The following is a 21527-nucleotide window of genomic DNA, read 5'->3' as shown; positions in this document are numbered from 1 at the left end:
CTTAACTAGATCTTGGAATTGCTAAGAGAAGGATGATCGAGAAGAGATCTATCTTCTTAGGTTCCTCAACACAAACATAAATTCCACATGAATAAGTGAACTTCTGTAAAAAAGAAATACATGTATATCCTTTTGCTTGATCACTAGTGATTTGTTTGAAGTTCTTTGCTCTGGAGTAGCCATAGGTCGTGGTCAATCTTAATGGAAATATCATAGAAGTATCATAAGCATTAAATATCATTCAACATTAGTAAATTTACTGAAATGACAGAGTCATTTATGAGGAGAGATAGGACAAGAATTTCATGAAATGAGATACAAATATTATCATCATAATACTCCTCCGACACAGTTGCTAAATTCACAGTTTCTACGATGATACTCGTTGCTCAGACTATCCATACAGCGCAAAGAGTCGGAGCGGTAGGTAGCGATGCACCTTTCCTTTTCCTAATAAAGAAAGAAAAGATATCGTTAGGTAACAATAATGTTTGTTTGGCAGGAAAGCAGGCGCTAATTAGACTTTTAAGCAAGGGGGCCAACCGGCCCGGCCCGTGAAACGAAGCGAAAATGGAAACAATAATAAATTAAAAAAAAAAGAAACCCACCTCCTTCCTCTCCGTCCCCTGCTCTGCTCCTCACCGCCACCTTCCCCTTCTTCCATTTTGCTTCCTTTCTAGAACCGTCCCTCCCTCCAGAATCTTACCTCCTCGCCTCTAACCCTCCACCACTACCTCTAGCAGGGAGGGGTGTGTGGGGAGGACGCCGGGTTAGTGCAGCCCCTGAGCCCCGCCGCGATGAAGCACCAACCGCGCCGCTGTGGCGTCGTGGCGGCGGTCGTCGCGCTCGTCCTCCTCGCCTGCCTCCAGATCCAGTACCACCACCTCAAGGTGAGATTGCCCTCCATCTCCTCCACTCCGCCCGCCGGGCCTAGCTACGGCCCACCTTTTCTTTTCTTTTCTTTCCATTTTTAGCTCTCCCTTTCTTCATCCGCTGTCTCTGGACACTGCTCTGAATCCATACCATACGTATTTTCAGGTGGATCTCGGGAAGGCCGGCTTTGCCTCTGCCACGCAAGACAACTCGAATGGTAACCCCATTCACTTGGGGACCAGCAGTAAGCCGGCCACTGCCACCACCAACTCCTTGCCGCGCGGCATCGTCGAGCGCCACTCGGACATGTATCTCCGCCCGCTCTGGGATGACTCCGCTGCTACCACCCACAAGGTACTAACATCTGTCTGCTTGCTTGCTCACTCACTACCTCTTGTCACTGTTTCTCTCAATTCATGCCTCACTCAGTACCTGAATTTTTGCAAAGTTGATTCTTTTCTGCAACGCGTTTTTATCACAGCTTCCACAGCGCAAACTATCCATGCCTGGAATACCCTTTTTTTTATCCGTTAAGGCCACTTCCTTGCCAATTGCTATACTATTAATCTTATTTTTCTAAAACAAAAATAATTTAGTGGCCTCCTAACAGCACAACTTGTTGTCAATTAGTGCTATACTTCATTTGCTAATTATCATACTCCATCCATTATGCACGCAGAATAAACATGATGACCACAATGCTCTCTTGGCCATGGCAGTTGGCATCTCCCAAATAAAAAACGTGGACACTATGGCTCGTAAGGTCTGTGCTTCTCTCAAGTTTCCCTTTCCCCTATCCTTAGCTGTCTGTGTTGCTTGGGAAATTAAAGACGAGAGAGGTTCATCTAATATGATCTGTCACTGTTTGCTTTCTTTAGTTTCTGAAGGAAAACTACGCAGTTATGCTCTTCCATTACGATGGAAATGTAGATGGATGGCGTCATCTTGAGTGGAGTGATAAGGCCATACACATTCTCGCCCACAACCAAACAAAATGGTAACTGTATGAAAGCTCATCGTTGTGTTATGTACGGCAGCGGACTTTTGATAGACCCTTTTCAGGATGTGCAGCTGTTTGCCTTGCACCATTTGACCCCCTTTCTCAGAAGAATGAATTCATATTCCTGCTGCAGGTGGTTTGCTAAGCGTTTTTTGCATCCTGATGTCATGGCTATATATGATTTCATCTTTTTATGGGATGAAGACCTTGGAGTGGAGAACTTTAACCCGAGAAGGTATGTGTAATGTCACAATCCTTTTCCTCTAGTCAGACATTACTCAGTTCTCCGAATTCAAACCCTACCATATTGTCATCCAAGGGTGCTTAATTAATATCGGCCAGTCCTAAAACAGCTGCATTAGTTTGATTCTCGTACTCATTTATGCTCTGGCATGAGTAACCTTCGTTTAGGTCTGGAAAGGGCTTTGTCAATCTGAATTTTTTTGTGTTGCTGTTTGGTGTGATTTAATCAAATGGAAATGGAGTAGGTTCTGCAAAACAATCTCCACCTTCTTTATTTACATAAGCTTCCTGAAATTTGTTGTTTTTCTGTTTAAAGACGCTTTCTCAGCTTTCATGTTATCTCCCTAGGTATCTAGATATAATTGTTTCTGAAGGCTTAGAAATAACACAACCTGCTCTGGACCCTGATTTATCAACTGATATCCACCACCGAATCACAATCCGCAATAAGATGACAAAAGTGCACAGGTGCTTCAATCTTTCTAATTCTCACTCATAATTTCCTTTGTGTTTCCCCCCCAAAGAAATCTTTCTATACTCTAAAAAGCACCCTTTTCATTTTTATGTAGGAGAATATACGACAATCGGCCTAGTATGAATTGTTCTGATGAAAGTAAAGGACCTCCTTGTACAGGGTAAGGACAAAGCTGTAACCTTATGCAGTTACTTTATTTGGGAGATACTCTAAAATTCATCGCTTCATATTTTGTAATTTTCTTTTCACACAATTAGTAACATTGATGTATTCTATTCCAAATTTTGTTAAACCTGTCACATTCATTTGATTATTGAAGTAAAATCACATTTTGCAGCTGATTGATTCTTGACCAATTACCTTATGAACTATTCCAAATTCCCAATGCATTCCATGAAACATTTGAAGATGTTGTGATTTGCATTCTTGGATAGGTGGGTTGAGGGCATGGCACCAGTTTTTTCTCGTGCTGCCTGGAATTGTGTATGGCATCTAATTCAGGTGCAAATACTGTTCCTCTAGCCTGCCCATTTTCTTTTAAAATTATCTTGGTGATAATCAATAACAAGTTAACAACCTATTGTTTGGTTTCATAAAGTGGGAGTGGAAGGTCATAGATTTTAATAATCTTTTGCTTGTTTTTGATCTCTTGAGCTTGCAGAATGATCTGATTCATGGTTGGGGTCTTGACATGAAGCTTGGCTATTGTGCTCAGGTACTTGAGATAAGTTTCACATTCTTAAGAGAATATATAATAGGATGCCTTTCTAGGCATGCCATTTCAGCTACCATGCCCTAAACAAGATTTTGGCACAGGGCATTTTTCTAGGAAAACTGAAATGCTGATTGACACAGTCACATGATATTTCAGGGTGATCGAACTGAGAAAGTTGGTGTAATTGACAGTGAGTATGTTGTCCATCAAGGGATACCATCTTTAGGAGGACCATCACTTGGCAGAAAGGTATGCTTATTGTAACAAACTGATGTTTTTAAAAAGATGTGAAGGAATTTAGGCCAAAAGTGCACTATTCCCCCCCCCCCCCCCCAAATTTCATTTGAAATCTTGTCAGATCATCCATTCAGATATACAGCTTTGGTCACCATCTGAATTACATAAATGACTTTCCTTGGTGTGTTTTGTTTCCAGTTCTCAAGTCATTACTGACATCCTTTTTGCTGGTGCAGACACCTCGAAGATCACTGGATTTGAGGACCCATGTGAGTATAATCTATGGCATTGTCTTCCTAGATTAGAGGATTAAAAGTTGCCATATTACTTACTGTTGCTTTAATAGATAAGAAGACAATCATCAGCTGAGCTGGAGAAGTTCAAAGAACGGTGGAACAGAGCTGTAAGAGAAGATGAAGGATGGAGGGATCCTTTCGAATCTTGATTGCTGCGAGAGAAGAATGCGACACCTGAAATGAGTGAAGCTGGGCTGTGGCCTCAGCCATGGCAGTTCTTGGGGAGTCGAGGCTATCTCATCACACAGAGCAACATGTGGGCCTCATGTGAAACAGCTGGTTATAGGAATAGGATACACATACGTAACTTTATCGCCGTGAGACAAAGTAAGTACTGGAAGTGGTATCATCAATACAGGGAGCAGGTGATGATGGATAAGCTGGAACTAAACTGACAAGGGACTATACACAGTGCTGTAATTTTTGGTCGAGTTGTATAGTGACATCATATACATAGACGCTTGATGCTTGTGCAGTTATTTAATCAGAAATCTTACACATACATAACCTAGAGCAGATTTCTTTCCTATTAGTATTCTATTGTAATACCGTGTAAGGAGGAAAAGCATACTTACATAGTTGAATCCCATGGCTCAGAAATAGTACCAGGTCTGTGTAATTTTCATTCAACTCAATTCTGGGTGTTGTCAGGTCTATAAATACACGAGTATTCCTTCTCTTTTCTTTCCTATTTTTTTTTGGCTCCCTTTTGGCGAGGGAAGGAATTCTCTTGTTTTTTCTGACCTTTTGAATTGTTGTCAGTTGTCACTGGTCAGAAAAAGAAGAAGGTAATTTTTCAAAAAAAAAAAGAGAATGGGCCAAGCCCATTCCGGCCCACATCAAGGAGGGAAGAAGGCTCTACTGCAAGAGGGCAGAGGAGGAAGACGACGACCACCCCCACCCCCATCCCCCACCCCGATGGCGATGGGATTCACTCTCCTCTACTAGGACGGCGTAGTTAGGAGGGAGAGGGAGGAGCCGAAGAGCTAGCTAGGGTTTTCGATTTCGAGGATGCGGAAGCGGGATCTGGGGATCCTTCTACTGGCGGCCTTCGCCGTCTTCTTCTCCCTCCACCACGAGGGCGACTTCTCCTTCCGCGAGTCCTGGTACCACCTCGCCGACGAGGACTTCCCCATCAAGTACGAGGCCGACCGCCTGCCCCCACCCCTCATCGCCGACCTCAACGGCGACGGCAAGCCCGAGGTCCTCCTCCCCACCCACGACGCCAAGATCCAGGTCCTCCAGCCGCCCCACGCCCGCCACCCCCACGATGACGCCGGATTCCACGAGGCCCGCGTCATGGCCGATATCTCCCTCCTCCCCGACAACGTCCGGGTCGCCTCAGGCAGGCGACCCATCGCCATGGCGGTCGGCACCGTCGACCGCTCCTACAGGGCCGGCGACGTCAGGAAGCAGGTCCTCGTCGTCGTCACATCCGGATGGTCCGTCATGTGCTTCGACCACAACCTCAAAAAACTGTGGGAGCAAAATCTCCAGGATGACTTCCCTCATGGCGCTCACCACCGTGAGGTCGCCATCTCCATAACCAACTACACTCTCAAGCATGAAGATGCAGGCCTCATCATCGTAGGAGGAAGGATGGAAATGCAGCACCATGTATGTTACCTGTTTACACTATTTGACTATTTGTATTTGCCCGCCATGGCCGACATGCTCTGTTGGCTTGGATATGCTTACGTACTTGCCCCTTGTAATTCTCCTATCAGTCGGCAGATCTTTTCGACGAATTCATGATGCCAGAAGACCACCGCAGAAGCACCAGTGAGAAACAGGTTTTTTTTTCTTCCTTCCTTCGACTGTGATATACCCATTTGTTGCTTTATTTATCTTCGCTCCTAACATAGATCTGGAGACTAACCTAACCTTTGTCGGTGCTGCACTTCAATCCCATGCAGGGCTCTGAGGCTGGCACTGCAGACCTGCGCCATTTTGCCCTTTACGCCTTTGCTGGACGTACTGGCGAGCGAAGATGGAGCCGGAAGAATGAGGTGCGCTGAATTCAACTTCTCGTTTTATTTAGTATAATTTGGCTTCACTGCTAGTCAAAGGATGTTTCTCTTTATTTCCTGTTCCGCCTTAGCATGGAAAGGTTAAAGCCACGTGGCATTACATAAACATCATTGTCTTCAAAGGACTGTCTTATATATTGTTGTTATGTTTCTCATTTGGTCTGCCAGAACATCCAGTCACAGCCATCAGATGCTTCAGTGATGATACCACAGCACAGTTACAAGCTTGATGTCCATGCCCTCAACAGTCGTCAGCCTGGTCAGGTCAGGGTTATGTTTACCTAGCAGCAGATACTTACACTTGTGTGCCAGTGTTTTCATATGCTCTCTGTTGCTTGATTTAAGTATTGTGAGCTGTGGATTGTCTTCAGATGATGTTGGTGTCTACCAGAACCATTTCCTCAGGAACATAATGTCATCATCGATTTATTCTTGTTTAGCAGCTATAGTCTTCATAGACTGAATTCCTAGATATTTGCACTCTGCTTGACGGCGATGCTATTCCAACCTAAAACTTTGTTATGTTTGAGCTTTATAAAGGTCTCATGTCCTTCTAAAAGTCATATAAACTCTAGGAATTCGTTTGAGCAGACCATCTATGTGTTGTTCTTTGCTTAATTATGAACCATGAAGATGCTAAACAGTTGGTTCGTACGGTGATATCTTGGCTAATGGGAATGTAACATGCCACATGTTAATTTTCAGTTTGAATGTCGTGAATTCAGAGAATCAATTCTTGGCGTCATGCCTCATCATTGGGTAAGAACAGTACATGTTTTCTTGTACTCAGTTTTGATACTCTGGACTCGTTGAACTTAGATTTGATGTCCTCCTTTTTAGGATAGGAGAGAGGATACTACCCTACAGCTTGCACATTTTAGGAAGCATAAGAGGAAACAAGTGAAGAAAACTCAAGGGAAGGCTGTCATCAATAGCATGAACAAGCCCATTGAGCACAATCCACCTGGAAAGGATGTTTCTAATAGAATAGCTAGAGCGCTTGGGAAGGCTGCAGATATGGCTAGCTCAAATAAAGCCAGGAAGGTATCGATACATAATCACAAATGTTGCCTTTTCTTGTACAAATAATTGTGCTCATCTTGAAGTCCCTGCCTGAAGCAGCATGGATGCCCTTACATATACCGCGCGTAGTCGCTTTGTTGCACTTCTGTTTGTAGCTTTTTCCAAATAGAATACAGTGCTCAAACAAGTCAAACATCACAATGTTTTTAATGTTCTAACTTGTTGCTTTTGTTGCAGACACAGAGGGCGATGTACATTCCGACAATCACTAATCATACTCAAGTGTGGTGGGTTCCTAATGTTATCGTTGCACATGAAAAGGAAGGGATAGAGGCTGTCCATCTAGCTTCTGGACGTACAATATGCAAGGTCTACCAGATATATCCCTGTAATTTTACTTTACTCTAATACGATGCAACCATTCAGTGTATCACCTCTGACTTGAATTTGTTTGGATACTATTCTTGTTTCCAGCTTCATTTAACTGAAGGAGGCCTTCATGCAGATATTAATGGAGATGGAGTTCTAGATCATGTTCAGGTGCGTTGGTGTTATCCAGACTAGTGCTGGGACTTACTTTTGATATGCACCAGCTTCTCTTTGGTTCTGGGTTGTTCATGTAGTTTAGTTTGCATTTTTTTTTTTGAAAGGAATAGTTTAGTTTGCATTTTGTGTCTGTAATCTTGAGAAGAATTTGGGATATTGGGTATACCCATTGAGTGCCTACCCCAACTTGCTTGGGAAAAAAGGCTATGTTGTTGTTGTTGTTGTTGGGTATACCCATTGAGTAGGTTGACTACTTGACTCATAAGATGTTATGGCCTTCCAGTAGATTGATATTTGTCCTTAAACCATAAGATGTTATGGCCTTCCAGTAGATTGATATTTGTCCTTAAACCATTGAACAAATGAATTCAAGTGATGGATTTCTAATTCCTTCTGGAAGGAGAAAATGATCTCCTCTGTCTGACCTTATATTTGATTTGTTTTCTATAGTTTTATCCCTGCATGTCGTAAAAATGAGTTAACATTTCTTACACTAGGATTGCATTGCTATCTTGTATATCTGATGCAGTCATGTTTAATATGCAATGCTTGCATCAATATAATGCTCATTTTTTTAGGTAAACCTTCAATTATCAGGCTTTTTTGTTTATTATAAACTTTGATGTCTAAAAAATGATTTTTGGGAATGATAGTACTAACATGTTCCATTGGGACAGGCAGAGCCAACTTAGAGCCATCATAATATTGTTTACCTAATCAGTCTCTTCTGAGATTGGAAAAGCATTGGGCTTACTGTTTCCTAACTAGCTACATGCATTGATGCTCTGTTCATTTTTGTGGCCTCCTGTTGTATATGTAGAAGTAATGGTTGGTGCTGGATCATTTGTGTAGGTTGTTGGTGGAAACGGTATTAAAGAGCAGACTGTTGTGAGTGGTTCAATGGAGGTGCTGAAACCATGTTGGGCAGTTGCTACATCGGGTGTTCCAGTGCGGGAGCAACTTTTTAATGTGTCTATCTGCCATTACAACCACTTTAATCTGTTCCATCATGGCGACTTTTCGAGAAGTTTTGGGAGGAAATTTGATACGACTGGTTTAGAGGTTGCAACTCCTATCCTTGTCCAGACAGATGATGGGCATAAACACAGGAGAGGAAGCCATGGCGATATCGTCTTTTTGACAAGCCAGGGAGAGGTGAGCATGTGTGCCTTCAGGTCATGTTGATGCAACCTTGAGCCCTAACACTAACAAGTGTGCACAAAATGGTGATATGTTTGTGATTACAGGTGACTTCGTACTCTCCTGGGCTGCTTGGCCATGATGCGGTATGGAGATGGCAAGTATCGACAGGGGCAACATGGTCCAACCTCCCATCTCCATCGGGGATGTTGGAGAACATAGTGGTGCCTACTTTGAAGGCTTTCTCCCTGCGTGCCTATGACCCGAAGGAGGTGATCATTGCGGGCGGCGATCAGGAAGCTGTGGTGCTGTCTCCTTCTGGTGCCATATTGGCCATGATTGAGCTTCCGGCGCCTCCCACTCATGCGCTGATCCTGGAGGATTTCTCCGGTGATGGGCTGACTGACATGGTTGTGGTAACATCGGGCGGAGTGTATGGATTCGTGCAGACAAGGCAGCCTGGGGCTCTTTTCTTCAGCACGCTTGTGGGGTGCCTGATAGTTGTGATCGGGGTGATATTTGTATCTTTGCACCTCAACTCGTCGGGCAGCGGTAAACCGAGGGCCTCTTCAGCGGAATACAGATGATGTTACTTATTTGATAGAAGAATTTTACATATACGAACCAACCCGACCCGGGCTTTTGAGAGGCTAACGAATAGAAAATGGATTCATGTTGTTGTATGATAGAGGAGAGCGCTATATTTTTCCACAACTATCCAATATACTATGATACTAGTCGGTATTTGTAGTGAAGGAGCAGTAACATGGAACTGTAACTCCTGATGCCCCCATTTCATAAGACTGAAACTTTTACTATTTGAATCCAAATTGTAGGTTGTTTTGACAAATCTAGATGTAAAATTTTTTTATGTATCTAATATTGTGTTTATCTAGATGTATAGTAAAAAATATGTATCTGGATTTGGATTTGTTAAAACGACCTACAATTTAGAATGTGGTGCCGTGTGGTGGCCCATTTGTCATCCAGAGAGAGTCTCTCTTTGGTGCGTGTTCAACTGCTGCTGCTATTTTATTCCGTTCCGTTCAGTCCCGTTTGCCGTGTGGATGGTTGCAGGCCGGCAAGGAGGAGAGGAACAGAGGCCGAGGCACGCCAACGGCAGGCGGGGGGCGAATAAATTCAGTTAGGCCGGCCGGCCGGCGGAAGCGGAAGACAGCAGCTTCCAATTCCATTCCATGGCGGTGGCCTTGCTGCTGCTGGGCTTCCTCCTCGGCGTCCTCTCCCTGGCCATCGCCGAGGGGGCAGCGCTCCTCTGGGCCATCCGCAGACTCACGCGCCGCCCGTCGAGGGACACAGCAACAATCCCCGTCCACCCGCCGCCGCCGCCGGAGCTCAAGCGACAGGTTGAAGCACGGACTCGACTCATTCAATTCAATTCGTTAAGCAACCAATTCAATTTCTATGTGTTTCAGGGTTTTCTGTGGATGTTAGGGCAAGAGAAGATTCCCAAAGTCAGCACCACCAATCGCCCATCGAATGGCGCCAGCCAGGGGATCAAGGAGAAGAAAACTATCGTGGAGGTCTTCCCTGTAAAAACGTTGGCTCAACTTGAAGGCCACTCACTTACCTTGTCTGCACCTGACGGTTCTCAGCAAACTATTCACCTGCTCAATTGTACAGTTGTTGCTGTCTCTGCATCAAACCTACCCTCACGTAAATGGTTAGTGCACATTCTAGCTTCTTCCCATGCTTCCACCATTCATCTTTGACTTGTCATAAAGAGTGAGTGAGTGAGTGTGTCCTCGTAATAGCCAAATCTGTTACACACACTACAAAGCAGCAATCGGTTAAATGGTTTGAATGCGCATTACAGTTTGCCTATAACCTCCATCAGTATTTTCTTTCAGGGCCAAGAGGTATCCAATCAAACTGGAAAGCAAGGAATCTGAGATTTGCAGGGGGAGCAAGGTATGCTATCTTTATGCGGACACCTCTTGGGAAAAGGAATCATGGTGTAAAGCAATTCGTCTTGCATCTACTACAGACAAGGACAAACTCAAATTCCATGCCATGTTGGCTGAAGAGTTCCGCGGTTACATATCATCTTTGAATGCTGGATACCCTTGTTTTCTTAAACCCTCAATGCTCTTCGGTCAGGAACATGTGCTTGTGGACAACACTGTCAAGACTGATGGATCCTCAAAAGTCAGAGGTTTCCTAAAAAGGTTGAAAAAGAAGTCAACTATAAAGGCTTCTCTGGAGAGTACGCCATCTAAACAGGATATAAAACAACCCAGTACACCTAGTTCTTCTGCGAGTTCCAACAGCCAGCTATCTGATTCCCCACATACAATTGCGGAAGAAAAGCTTGCAAATGACGGTACACTTTGTTGGAACCTCCTATTCTCTCGGTTGTTTTTTGATGCTAAAATGAATGATGAGGTTAACAGGGCCATCAAAGCACGCATTCAGGTCAGATCATGCAGACATTTTCAGGTGCATTCAACCCCATTTCCATAACTTTGTATTGATTGATTCTCGTATGTTGGTCAGCGAACATTATCAAACACGAGAACTCCAGCCTACATTGGTGAAATTACACTTGCTGGCCTCAGTCTTGGAAAGCTTCCACCATATCTGCACAGAATGAGAGTCCTCCCACTGGATTTAAATGAGATGTGGGCTTTTGAAGTAGATTTTGAATATTCTAGTGGAATGCTTCTGCATATTGAAACAAGACTTGAGATTCGGGAGCCTGAGTTGGAAAAGGACATAATGAGTACTAGTCTTAAAGATGATTCTAATGGGGATATGGGTTCAGATGTCCTTGATAGCATTGAGCAATATGGTAACCAACTCAGGTCTTCAGAAGTTTTGGATTCTGTAGTGAAGGATAATGATGAAGCAGGTCCGTGCCAATTCTACTTTGATGCATTTTCTGTATGCTTTTTGTTATTGGAATTGGCATTTACTATGTGCGTAAATGATCAAATAATTAGGAGTATGTGATATGAGAACTTTGTCACTTATCTATTTTGAGCTGATGGTCTTGTGAAAAGGATCATAACTTGAGGCAATTGATCAACTCTTGAGGTTGTGGCAGATGCATTAAGGAAGTCAAAGAGCACTGGATGGACATCAACATATATGTCAAGATGGAAACGAATCTTGCATTCAATTGCTGACCAGGTCTCACAGGTTAGTTCTTGTTTGTTATTTTTCACATGCATACTGACACATTACCCGAGGGAAAATTGGTTGTGCGCTGCCTAGTCATGGAAAAGAGCCTCTAGTCTGGACATTTTTCATGTTTCTATATATGTAGTAGTTTGCTACTGTTTGAAATGTGGCCAGGAAGTTCTGACTTGTACTGTGCTTTCTCGTTTCCGTGCAAAAAGGTGCCATTATCATTAGCAATTAAAATTTCATGTGTTCGTGGGACAATGCGCGTACATATGAACCCTCCTCCAAGTGATCGCATCTGGTATGGGTTTACATCCATGCCGGAAATAGAATGGGAGTTGGAATCATCGGTCGGGGACAGGAAGATCACCAACAACCATATTGCCTCACTTATCAGCAACAGAATCAAGGTGTTTTTTACTTACTTCCCATGAGCCAGTTATTTGCCGGTAACTTTGTGTTATTAAATATGGAGCATTTGGTTGGTGTCTTACATGCATACAGGCATCGCTTCATCAGAGCTTGGTGCTGCCCAACTGTGAAAGTATTCCAATCTCGTATATGTTATCAGATACGGATGACTGGGTGCCTCGCAAAATTGCACCTTTTATATGGCTCAACCATGAGCCACCCACTGAGACTACTGCAAGGTCCACTGCAGGCGCGACTAGAGAGCTGCCTAGGGAAGCTTCAGTGTCGAAGGCCATTGCAAAGAACAAGTCAAGTCCGCCTGCTTCTTCAACGAGAAGCAAGACTGAATCACCCAAGAAGACAAAGATATGTGTTGACGGGTCAGACCAAGCAGAAGCATCAACGAGTTGGCTGTCCCGGCTGGTTGCAGCAAGTGAAGCTCCTCTGCAGTCTAGTGAGGATGCGACAAGGGATCTGCTCAGGATGCCACTGATGAGCAGCAGCAGAGATGACAGGGCAGTGGTGGTAGCAGCAGGGACCTCTGCCAGTGAAGAGAGCGCGGCGGTCGGCGTGCTCGGGTGATGGATCTGGGGAGGAGAATGGGGGGCAAGCTGGAGAAGGGAAAGCATATCGTCGGGAAGATGCGGGAGAATGCAAGGAGCAACAGCCTGCTCTTGCCGGACTTGGAGCAGGCCACTACCACCACGCCTGCTCCTACTACTAGTTAGCCAGTTAGGATGTTTGAGAGTTGAGACGACGACAACAATTACTCAATAGAAATGAGAATTCCACATTTTATAGTGCCTCGGCAACAGCTCCTGCAAATTGAAATGATATGGAAGACTGTTTGCAATTGTATGTACAAAATGCTTATGAACAGCTAAAGCTAGGTGTGCAGTGTTCACCTGACTAGATAGATGAGTACTCTAGTTAGTTAGACAGTTCCTTTGTTGTGCTCTGAACTGCTTATTTCAAACTTGGCATCCTTTATACGTTTAACACGCAAAGTATTCTTGATGTGTAGTAGGGGAAAATGTTTAGTTTGATAATGAAGACCCAAAAAACAATGCTTACAGGTTTTGAAAAATTCTCAAAAAGTAAAACTCAGAAAAGTTGAGGAAGGATGGAATAGAAATGCCAAAATCAACCTCACTTGTGAGGATATGAAATTGACAGTGTATTTCCACTTTCAGCTACATTCGTGTGATAACTTAGTAGCAATTGTGGAGAGTGGACTGGGAATAGCAGACGTTACAAGGTTGGGGAGCAAGGGCAAGGCATAAGGGCCCTTCATGCACACCAGGAGTTTCTTTTCCGTTGCAAATTAAGTTTTCTGAAAGAGCCAGAATGTAAAATATTCACTCTGTTAAAAGCAGCATGAAGGCATGCTTTGTAATCAACACACTAGATTGATATGGTCTACGCAAAACAGGACACAACTACTGCAGGTCTACAGCTCAGGCTTTTCAAGAGGCACTGGGCAAAGTTCACTCTAGTTTTATATATTAGCTTTCCTCTCAAAAACAAGGCCTAGCCAGGCACCACATCTCATACTCATCAAGGTTGATTCACTTCAGTTCATCCCCACCAGTAGATACACTAAGCACCCCCAGTACCTTACACATTACGGTTTCTGTCACTGATTCAGGTGGATCAATCTTGAGCTTCCTCCAGTGCTTCTTTCTCCCTCTGTTGCTCCACTGCAAGCCGGTGGAGTAGTTAAATATCAGTATGTGTAAATGCCAACCAAGCAAACAAAAAAACACACACAATAAATTCAAAGGAAATCTGTTGTGGTTTGTGGAGACCCACAGCCGGGTGGCGTAGTGCACCCGCCTAATCCCAGAGGGCGAGTACTCGGGGAAGCGCTAAGCGATTCGACAGATCTACCTAGGGAGCAAGAACACAAGAACACTCGAGAATTTAGAGTGGTTCGGGCCGACGGATCATAATACCCTACATCCACTGTGAGTTGTATTGCTCTTGCATATGAATGAATCTATCATCTGCCCAGGCTGGGTATTGGCCTCTGCCGGGACTTCTTCGGCCTGACCTTTCTCTAACGGGCGTCTCCCTTTTATAGCCCAAGGGGACGCGTACACAGGCGTTGAGACCCCGACAGGTGGTTCCAACGCGGATGTATAGTATACTGCGTAGAAGGCATTAATGGTGCTACAGTGGTTGAGAATCTCTCCCCGGATACGCTTCATCGCCCTGTGGACTCTCTGACCGAGGAGTGGGTTCACCTGTCCCGTCGGCGAGGCGCCCGTTGAGGTAGTGTAGGTTGCGGCGTAGACTGTTGGGTCTACCGCGTAGGCGTCATGATAGGCGAAGGCGAGCCGTCGTGTCCAACTGGCGTAGCAGACTGACATGCGTGGCGTGGGCGGCGCCAGCGGCTGCACTGTGTCTTGGTAACGCGCGATCAACAGTGCAGCCTGGCAAAAGTCGCCTCGGGCTCTGCTGTGGCAGAGCGCACTTACGTCTCCCGCATTGAATGCGGTGGGTGGGCGAGTCTTCCAGCGGAAGACTCGCGCCCGCGGGACACGTGGCACCCCCGGACCCCGCCCCGGCGGTATGTTGGTTCTACGTGCGTGGGAGGTCCGGACGGACGCGGGGAGGTCTCGGACCCCTATGGGGGTCCGAGCCCTCGGCTGTTGGCGCGGAGCTTCCCCTCCTCAGGGACACGTGGCATCACCGGACCCATCCCAGAGCGGGGAGCGAGTCCGGGGCCGTTGGCCCGGTGAGGTAAGACCCTGACCCGTGGGGCCCGGCTGCTCCGCCCCTTATGGCGTAGTTACGGATGACTACGCGAGTCCTGTCTTGCTGCAGTAGGAGTGGGTATCCCTGCTACAGGGTACCGACAAAATCGAAGGAATAATCTGACAATTAATCATACTTGAACACTCACATGCAATCTCAGCCAATGCTTTCTGTGTGCGCTTCTCTAGTTTGTCAATTCTCTTCTGCACATCACGTTTCAGATCCCAGTTTGGATTCTTTGGGGCTATGTTTCCAAAGGGATTCTGCATGCACAATATAATGTTGAAGGATTAATTGACAGCTTACCTTGTCAAAATTACAAACAAGAGATCTTGAATTTGAGAATACCAAGATAGTACCTCCACTTGCTTTGGTTCTGTAGCTTCGGCACTGATTGGATCTTCAAATTTAGGAAGAGAAACTGGAGCCATCTTACCACCTCGGAGTTGTTCATCATGAGGAAGGTAGTTTCTGAACTTCATGGCAGGAAGCTCACTGCATCAAAAAGAATGCAAACTTGTAAAAATAAAGTATCTCACTCAGCACTAAACATAACTCGAATCTACCAAGACCAGTAAATCAAAGATAGAGGTTCTCTTACATTCACATACAAGGAATTCAGTGAATGGCTTAGAACTATCATATGTGGCAACACAATTCTTCAATAAAACAAAAAAAATGCACAATCCGCATTGAAGGAAAAGAAAGTAGACTCACCCATCATCTTCAACCTCATCGATCTCCTCAATCGAGCTAATATTCTCCTTAGAAGCCTCATCAGGTGCATCCAGTGGAGCTAGTAATGCTGGCTGTTCCACATGTTCTTCAGTGGCACCATGGGTCCCATTTCTGATACAATCAACAACCATAAGAACCAGCAATTAGTAGAATGTACTGAATAGAGCATAGACAGAATTTGTATTTTATGTCCATACTTCATGATACCCACTAAAGCAGATCATCAACAGCCAGCAATGTATCTACTTGGTACCACCCTTCCACGTGTTCAAACATAAAACAGTGTCCAGCATCAACAAACCATTCAAGCTCAACTCCACCATTTCTTTTTTTTTCAAAGTTTATGGACCTAGATGACACTCCACAACAATTTTAAGGTTAAGGAGTGTCTTGTATTTCACTCGCAAAGAAATTACTCTAGACTCTAGAGCATTAAATTTACGTCTTAGTGGTTCATTACGAATTAGGATAGCTGGAATTATTTTCAGAAAAAAGAATGCTTAGAGCACAATTCAGAAATCACACTGCCATTAGAGTATAAGGTACATCAGTTTAATGCACTAATTGGGTTATTCCTTGAAATTTAACACAACACGAAGAAGGAATGTCTGGCAAAACTTCTGAACGTGAACAGAAAATGTACAACATTGGTGTAACATTTGATGCAGCAGCATAATTGATCAGATCAAGGTCTAGCAAACACCACTGAGCTGTGGAAAAATGAGAAGCATCTCAGCATATCGAGATTTATATATTCATAGTGTGGGTGCCAAGCTGCTTTGAACACAAATTTCAAATGGTAAGCAAAGGAGACTTGTTCCTTTTCCCTTGTGGATCAATATGCTATATCACACACAAGGATGGATATATACTCCATTGAAGAATCAACCGAGCAGCGTATGCCCTAGATGGTGAAGGAATTGCTAAAGCAGTGGCCCTAAGGTTTGTGAGAGTGGTTCCTGATGTGCGCACGGCTCAATTACAAGCAGATAATCAATAGAAACTGAGAGACCTAGTTTTACTAGTTGAAAATCTAGCCGTCGCTACAGTAGGTGCGGAATTATCTAGTGAGATAGGGTAGGGGATGGGATGGGAGAGAGAGATCTTACTGCTGCTCTCCGTCGGGGGCTGGGGTGGAGAGGAGCTCCTTGGCGGCGCGGAGGGCACGGAGGCGCTCGCGGCGGGCGGCAGCGTCCTCCTCGGCACCCATAGCTTCCTCCTCCGAGCAAACGGGATGTTATCAGATAAAAACAGTATCAAATTGAGGATGGAATACTTGCTCCATCTGCATGCAAGTAGATCACTACACAGATAGGGTAGTAGTCATGCAGAGTTGCAGACCTATCATACTGTTCATTTCACTACAGACATATCATCTAAGAAAGGATGCAGAACATATTCAGAGATTGGAATGCTGTTCATTTCAAACTGAAAATCGACCAGAGTCTGAAACTGAGTTAATTCTATTTCACATGCCCAAATATTTCACATGCCCAAATCAGTACTAGAATGCTACAGATAATTCTATTTTTGTAATACTCATATTGATAGAATCCTAAATAGCTCCGCAACAAGCAAGAGTTTAACATCATTAAGCTCACAAGCTAACAGATCTGAAAAATACATCTCTTGGCCAGCAGCTAACAGATCTGAAACTCTAAGGTAGTCGCCTACTAGCAGTGGAACCATAGCGCTAGTTCCTGCTACAAATGGCTGTCCAAAAGCAAAAATGTGAGATCCGTCGTGGCTTCATAGTATGCTACATACAACTTCATCACAGCATGTGGTATTTAGCACGTAGCGGCGTTGGAGCAACCAAAAGCAAGAAAGGACGAGGGACGAGGCGGGACGAGCACGCATGCTGCCTGTGAGATCCGCCGGAGGGAAGAGGGGAAAGAAAAGACAGACGAGAAGCTTACCGGAGGGGAGATCCGCCGGAGGGGAGGGCGAGCCGCCGAGGCGCCGCTGCCGGGGGAGGATGGCGCGCCCGCCGCCGCCTGCTCGCTCGCCTCCGTGCCGATGCGAGAGGGAGCCTGACGGCGCAAGGGTCGCGACTCGCGTGGGGAAGAGTCACGCCGCCGGGTCGACCCTATGCATCTATGCATGCATTTGGTCAATATGTTTCGGCTCTAAATGGGCCGTTTTTTGAGGCCGACCCGGTGGCCCATTGCCCTTGCTATTGTGGATCGGGCCAACAATCCAATGGGTTGACCCAGCCCATTCTCATCTTGACCATAAAGAAACACATTTGACCACGAAATCAGAAGTTTATATAAATACTTAAACTCCAACACTCCAATCGAGAAACATAAAAGATAAGAAAAAAATAAGAAAAAAGACAATGTATGCTATGCAAACCACCTTCGTATGAAAACTCCAATCTGGACCACCGGATTAAGATCCAAGGGGCATGAGAAGGGGGTAATTTTACAATTAACCGCACATCCTTGGATTAGGTAATCACACTTTTGCAAATCTCCCCCTCCCACTCCCCCTGCGCCCCCTTGGATCTTGATCCAGTGGTCCAGATTGAAGTTTTTATAGTTAGCATACGAAGGTGGTTTGCATAGCATACATTGACAAGAAAGAAAGCATAAAAGACTAAGCTTTAAATTTTTCTACGTACTTTTTTCAACCTTGTTTTGGTTCTCATGTAGTAATAAAATTTTATATTAATTGTCTTCTTAGACACTTGACGTAAGAATCGACCATGTCCTGAGTCGTTCGGTTTGGTCCTACAATCTAGAAATCAGACTGAATTGATCGTTACTACACAAACAGATAAGTTATCATCAATGCTCCAAGCTGACTAAAGAGTGACACCATTGAAGACTTCAAGACGATGCCTCAAGCGGAGAGCAACAAGAAGATTGTCGGTGTCCTGACCCGGGGGCCCGGAACCCAACTAGTAAATACTGCGTGTTTCCTCGTCCCAGATGATGATGCAAGAAGCAACACAGTAACGCACGGTTTATCCTGGTTCCGGCCGCGGGGCCGTACGTCCAGCAAAGGAGGTGTGCGAGTGAACTGTATTATCTTACACCCGGAGTGCTTGTAGTAGGGGTACAAGCGAGGCGAGAGAGGGAGGGAGGCTCCCAAGTCTCTTCTAGAAGTGGGGTTTGAGCGTGGCGAATAACGATGTCGGAAGCTAGGAGCAGGTGCGTGTGCTCTGAGCGGTAGGTGTCTAGAGAGTCGACCGACCCCTTTAAGGGATGCACGCCTCCTCCTTTTATAGACACAAGGAGGGGCGGGATACATGAGTAGGGGAACACGGAAGTCGCCGTCTTCCCCCGAATCGTGGGGGTGCAGTGGTCAAACACTGTAGAAAGTACACTATAGGGCATGGCGTTGGGCGTGGCGATCGTCCTGGCCATCGTCCTTGGTCTCGCGGAGATCGCGCCGGCGTCTTGCCAACCCCTGTAGGCGGAGTGGTCGTTGCTGTAGGGCGTACAACTCTCCATATGTGGCGTTCCGTGGGCCTTGCGGGTCAGGATCTTGTGTACTCCAGCGGCGGTGGGGCACGCGGCGGTCCTGGACCCCCTGGACGGAGTGCTGACGTGCATACTTAGGGGGTCTGGGAGACACGTGGAGGTCCCGGACCCCTCGAGGGGGGAGGTCCGGGCTCCTGGCTGCGAGTGATGGGCGTCCCTCTCCGAGGGGCTCGTGGCAACACCAGACCTCCTCCTAAGCAGGAGGTGGGCCCGGGGTCTTACGTGTGATAATGTAGAGTCCGGACGGCCGGAGTTGGCGGAATAGTACGGGGAGCTGTGCCGGGCACGCTCCATCCCGCGTCGCAGGTCCCACAGTATCGCCACAGCATCCAGAATGGCGGAGCAGTGACCGGAGTTGGCGGATGGGACTCCGATCACAGCCGTCGTGGGAAATGGCGGTCTGACACCGTCTGTCCTGAGCGTTTGTCCCTTGCGCCGAGGGGTGGCCTCGAGCGAAGCGGAGATGTGCCGCCCGCTCGAGGGTAGGTTCGCTACCCTCGAGCGAAGCGGAGATGTGCCGCCCGCTCGAGGGTAGGTTCGCTACCCTCGAGCGAAGCGGAGATGTGCCGCCCGCTCGAGGGTAGGTTCGCTACCCTCGAGCGAGGCGGAGATGTGCCCCTCGTTCGAGGGTAGGTTCGCTACCCTCGAGCGAGGCGGAGATCTGCCGCCCGCTCGAGGGGTCTCGACGGGAGCCCTCGAGCGAGGCAGAAACCACCCCGCAGTCCGAGGAGGGCGTGGATGGGCCGCACCGTGTTGGTGGGCCATGTGTTTGGGTTTCTTTGAGTCCTTTCCTTTCTTCCAGACCGGAGGGAGTCCGTGGGCCTTTGTGGGCCCGGTTGCCTTAGCATGTGTTTGCGTTTTAAAGCGATCTTAGTACCCCGATTAGGGTGTCCCTAATCGTGGTACCCGACAGTAGCCCCCGAGGTTTTGGTCGAGTCAAGGGATTCGGCCAAAGGGTGATTCGGCGATTTCCCCCTTGACGTGATCAGACAATGCCGCGCACCCGCCAGACGCGCCTGAGCGTCAGCCCGGCGGATGTGACAGCACGCCGGTCGGGGTAGTGCGCCCGTGGGGGGAGTACTTTGAGGCGCGCGCCTTTTTTATTTTGTTTGTTCTGGGGACAAGACGTGTCCGCGAGCTGAGGGGGGCCAGGGCGACGATGGCGCCTGCTGTGGCAGCTGGCGCTTTCGTCGCGCTGTCCCGCGCTCAGGGCATTGGCCCCGGCTTCCCTGGTTGCCTTGCAGCGCGCCATTCGAGGGTGGTCGGCCTGAGCCGATGCTGCGCCGCTTAGCGTCTAGGGGCTCAGCTTCGCTTTATTTCGTTCAGTCGCGTCTCGGCGTGGTAACCGAGGGCATCCTTTGCTCGTGAAGTGCTGCGCCGTCACGGGCGGTCCAAGCCCTTGCCTTTTGACAGGCTTGAAGCTTGGCGCTTGACGCAACTATAAATAGGGGGTCGTAGGGTTCCCTTTCTTCTCCAACCTCCCTGCTCTTTCTTCTAGCATTGCCCAAGTCTTGTAATGTTTTACTTTGCCTCTCGTGTCCGGCCCCCAAATGGGGTGGCATGGCTTTTTTAGGCTTTGGTGCTAGAAGAATGCTTGCGAGTGGCGGGGGAAGACCGGAGAGGGCGTGCGCACCATCCCTCAGCTTAAGTGGGATCATGTAACACCCTAATTTAAATTTCAGCATTTATTAATAAATTTAATTGGCTTTAGTTAAATTTTCTAAGGTTTATTGTGTTTAGTTGGCATTTAATCTAATTTTTGTTCCTTAATTAATTAAAATTTATCATAGGTTTAAATTTTTGTTGCATTCATGCTGGTGCATACTTTTATTTGAGTGTGGTTTGAATTCAAACTTTGTTTGAATTAGATTTAGATAGGAGAAAGAAAACCAGAAAATAGAAATAGAAAAGAAAAAAAAACAAAACCCAACCCGCAGCCCACCTCTCTCCCCAGTCCGGCCCAAACCCACTCCTCCCCGGGCCGCTTCCCTTCCCCCGGAACCAGCCCAAAACCCACCTCCCTCGGCCCACCTGCCAGCGCGCTCGCGCAGCGCCCGCGTCGCCCACACGGCCCGCCCCGCGGCCTGCCTCCGCCTCGCGCCCGGCCCGCGCGCGCTCCCCGCCTCACCCGCTGACCGCCCCGGCCCGCTAGTCAGGGTCGTCCTCCTCCTTCCGAGTCGCTCGCCCGCGCAACAGAATCTGCCCGCGATCCCCGGCGAGGCCCACGGCGTGATTTCCCCGCCCGGGCGCGCACGCCAAGGGCGCTCCGCCGCCCTATAAATGCCGCCCGCGGACCCCCCTGCTCCCTCCAACCCTAGCCGCCACCCCCACGCCGCTCTGCTCCGCCGTGCTCCTCCACGCCGGTGAGCCCTGTTTCGCCTCAATTCGTCACCTCCGGTGACCAT

At 46.9% G+C, this 21527-nt stretch overlaps 4 protein-coding genes across 8 annotated transcripts; 3 read left to right on the top strand and 1 right to left on the bottom strand.

The window, feature by feature from the left end:
- Positions 1-561: 561 nt before the first annotated feature.
- On the top strand, positions 562-4518 carry LOC120704589. Of its 2 annotated transcripts, none has more exons than XM_039989041.1 (12): positions 562-890; positions 1039-1227; positions 1553-1636; positions 1752-1870; positions 2007-2108; positions 2465-2584; positions 2686-2751; positions 3026-3092; positions 3253-3306; positions 3463-3496; positions 3780-3812; positions 3890-4518. In XM_039989041.1, exons 1-12 carry the CDS (start codon positions 798-800, stop codon positions 3910-3912), a joined length of 984 nt encoding a protein of 327 aa, XP_039844975.1. In that variant the 5' UTR covers positions 562-797; the 3' UTR covers positions 3913-4518. The 2 variants fall into 2 exon arrangements, with proteins under 2 accessions (XP_039844975.1, XP_039844974.1); XM_039989040.1 differs by having other exon boundaries at positions 3463-3555; positions 3890-4474.
- Positions 4519-4720: 202 nt separating this feature from the next.
- LOC120704586 lies at positions 4721-11905 on the top strand. 2 transcript variants are annotated; one of them, XR_005687609.1, is made up of 11 exons: positions 4851-5456; positions 5567-5632; positions 5756-5848; positions 6038-6133; positions 6575-6628; positions 6710-6913; positions 7130-7261; positions 7367-7432; positions 8291-8593; positions 8686-9280; positions 11778-11905. XR_005687609.1 is itself a non-coding variant. In XM_039989036.1 (10 exons), the coding sequence occupies exons 1-10, from the start codon at positions 4851-4853 to the stop codon at positions 9163-9165; spliced, it is 2100 nt and encodes a 699-aa protein (XP_039844970.1). In that variant the 5' UTR covers positions 4721-4850; the 3' UTR covers positions 9166-9473. The 2 variants fall into 2 exon arrangements, 1 of the variants encoding a protein (XP_039844970.1); XM_039989036.1 differs by lacking the exon at positions 11778-11905 and having other exon boundaries at positions 4721-5456; positions 8686-9473.
- LOC120704588 (testis-expressed protein 2-like) lies at positions 9717-13030 on the top strand (the record flags this gene model as incomplete). The annotated part of the gene is made up of 7 exons (XM_039989039.1): positions 9717-9942; positions 10031-10259; positions 10447-11011; positions 11093-11447; positions 11643-11737; positions 11938-12132; positions 12227-13030. Coding segments are annotated over 7 exons (2154 nt in total), but the record flags the coding sequence as incomplete, so codon positions are not given.
- A 409-nt stretch (positions 13031-13439) lies between these two features.
- On the bottom strand, positions 13440-17719 carry LOC120704590 (coiled-coil domain-containing protein 12-like). 3 transcript variants are annotated; one of them, XM_039989042.1, is made up of 6 exons: positions 17551-17719; positions 16741-16934; positions 15611-15742; positions 15253-15388; positions 15042-15156; positions 13440-13833 (listed from the first exon to the last, which is right to left on the bottom strand). In XM_039989042.1, the coding sequence occupies exons 2-6, from the start codon at positions 16839-16841 to the stop codon at positions 13787-13789; spliced, it is 531 nt and encodes a 176-aa protein (XP_039844976.1). In that variant the 5' UTR covers positions 16842-16934; positions 17551-17719; the 3' UTR covers positions 13440-13786. The 3 variants fall into 3 exon arrangements, with proteins under 3 accessions (XP_039844976.1, XP_039844978.1, XP_039844977.1); XM_039989044.1 differs by having other exon boundaries at positions 16741-16850; positions 17551-17716; XM_039989043.1 differs by having other exon boundaries at positions 16741-16850; positions 17567-17716.
- Positions 17720-21527: the final 3808 nt, after the last annotated feature.

This window comes from Panicum virgatum, chromosome 4K (genome assembly GCF_016808335.1).
Source record: "Panicum virgatum strain AP13 chromosome 4K, P.virgatum_v5, whole genome shotgun sequence".
NCBI classification, from domain to species: domain Eukaryota; kingdom Viridiplantae; phylum Streptophyta; class Magnoliopsida; order Poales; family Poaceae; genus Panicum; species Panicum virgatum.
Note: the sequence above shows the minus strand (reverse complement) of the source record. Positions and strands in the feature narration are given on the sequence as shown.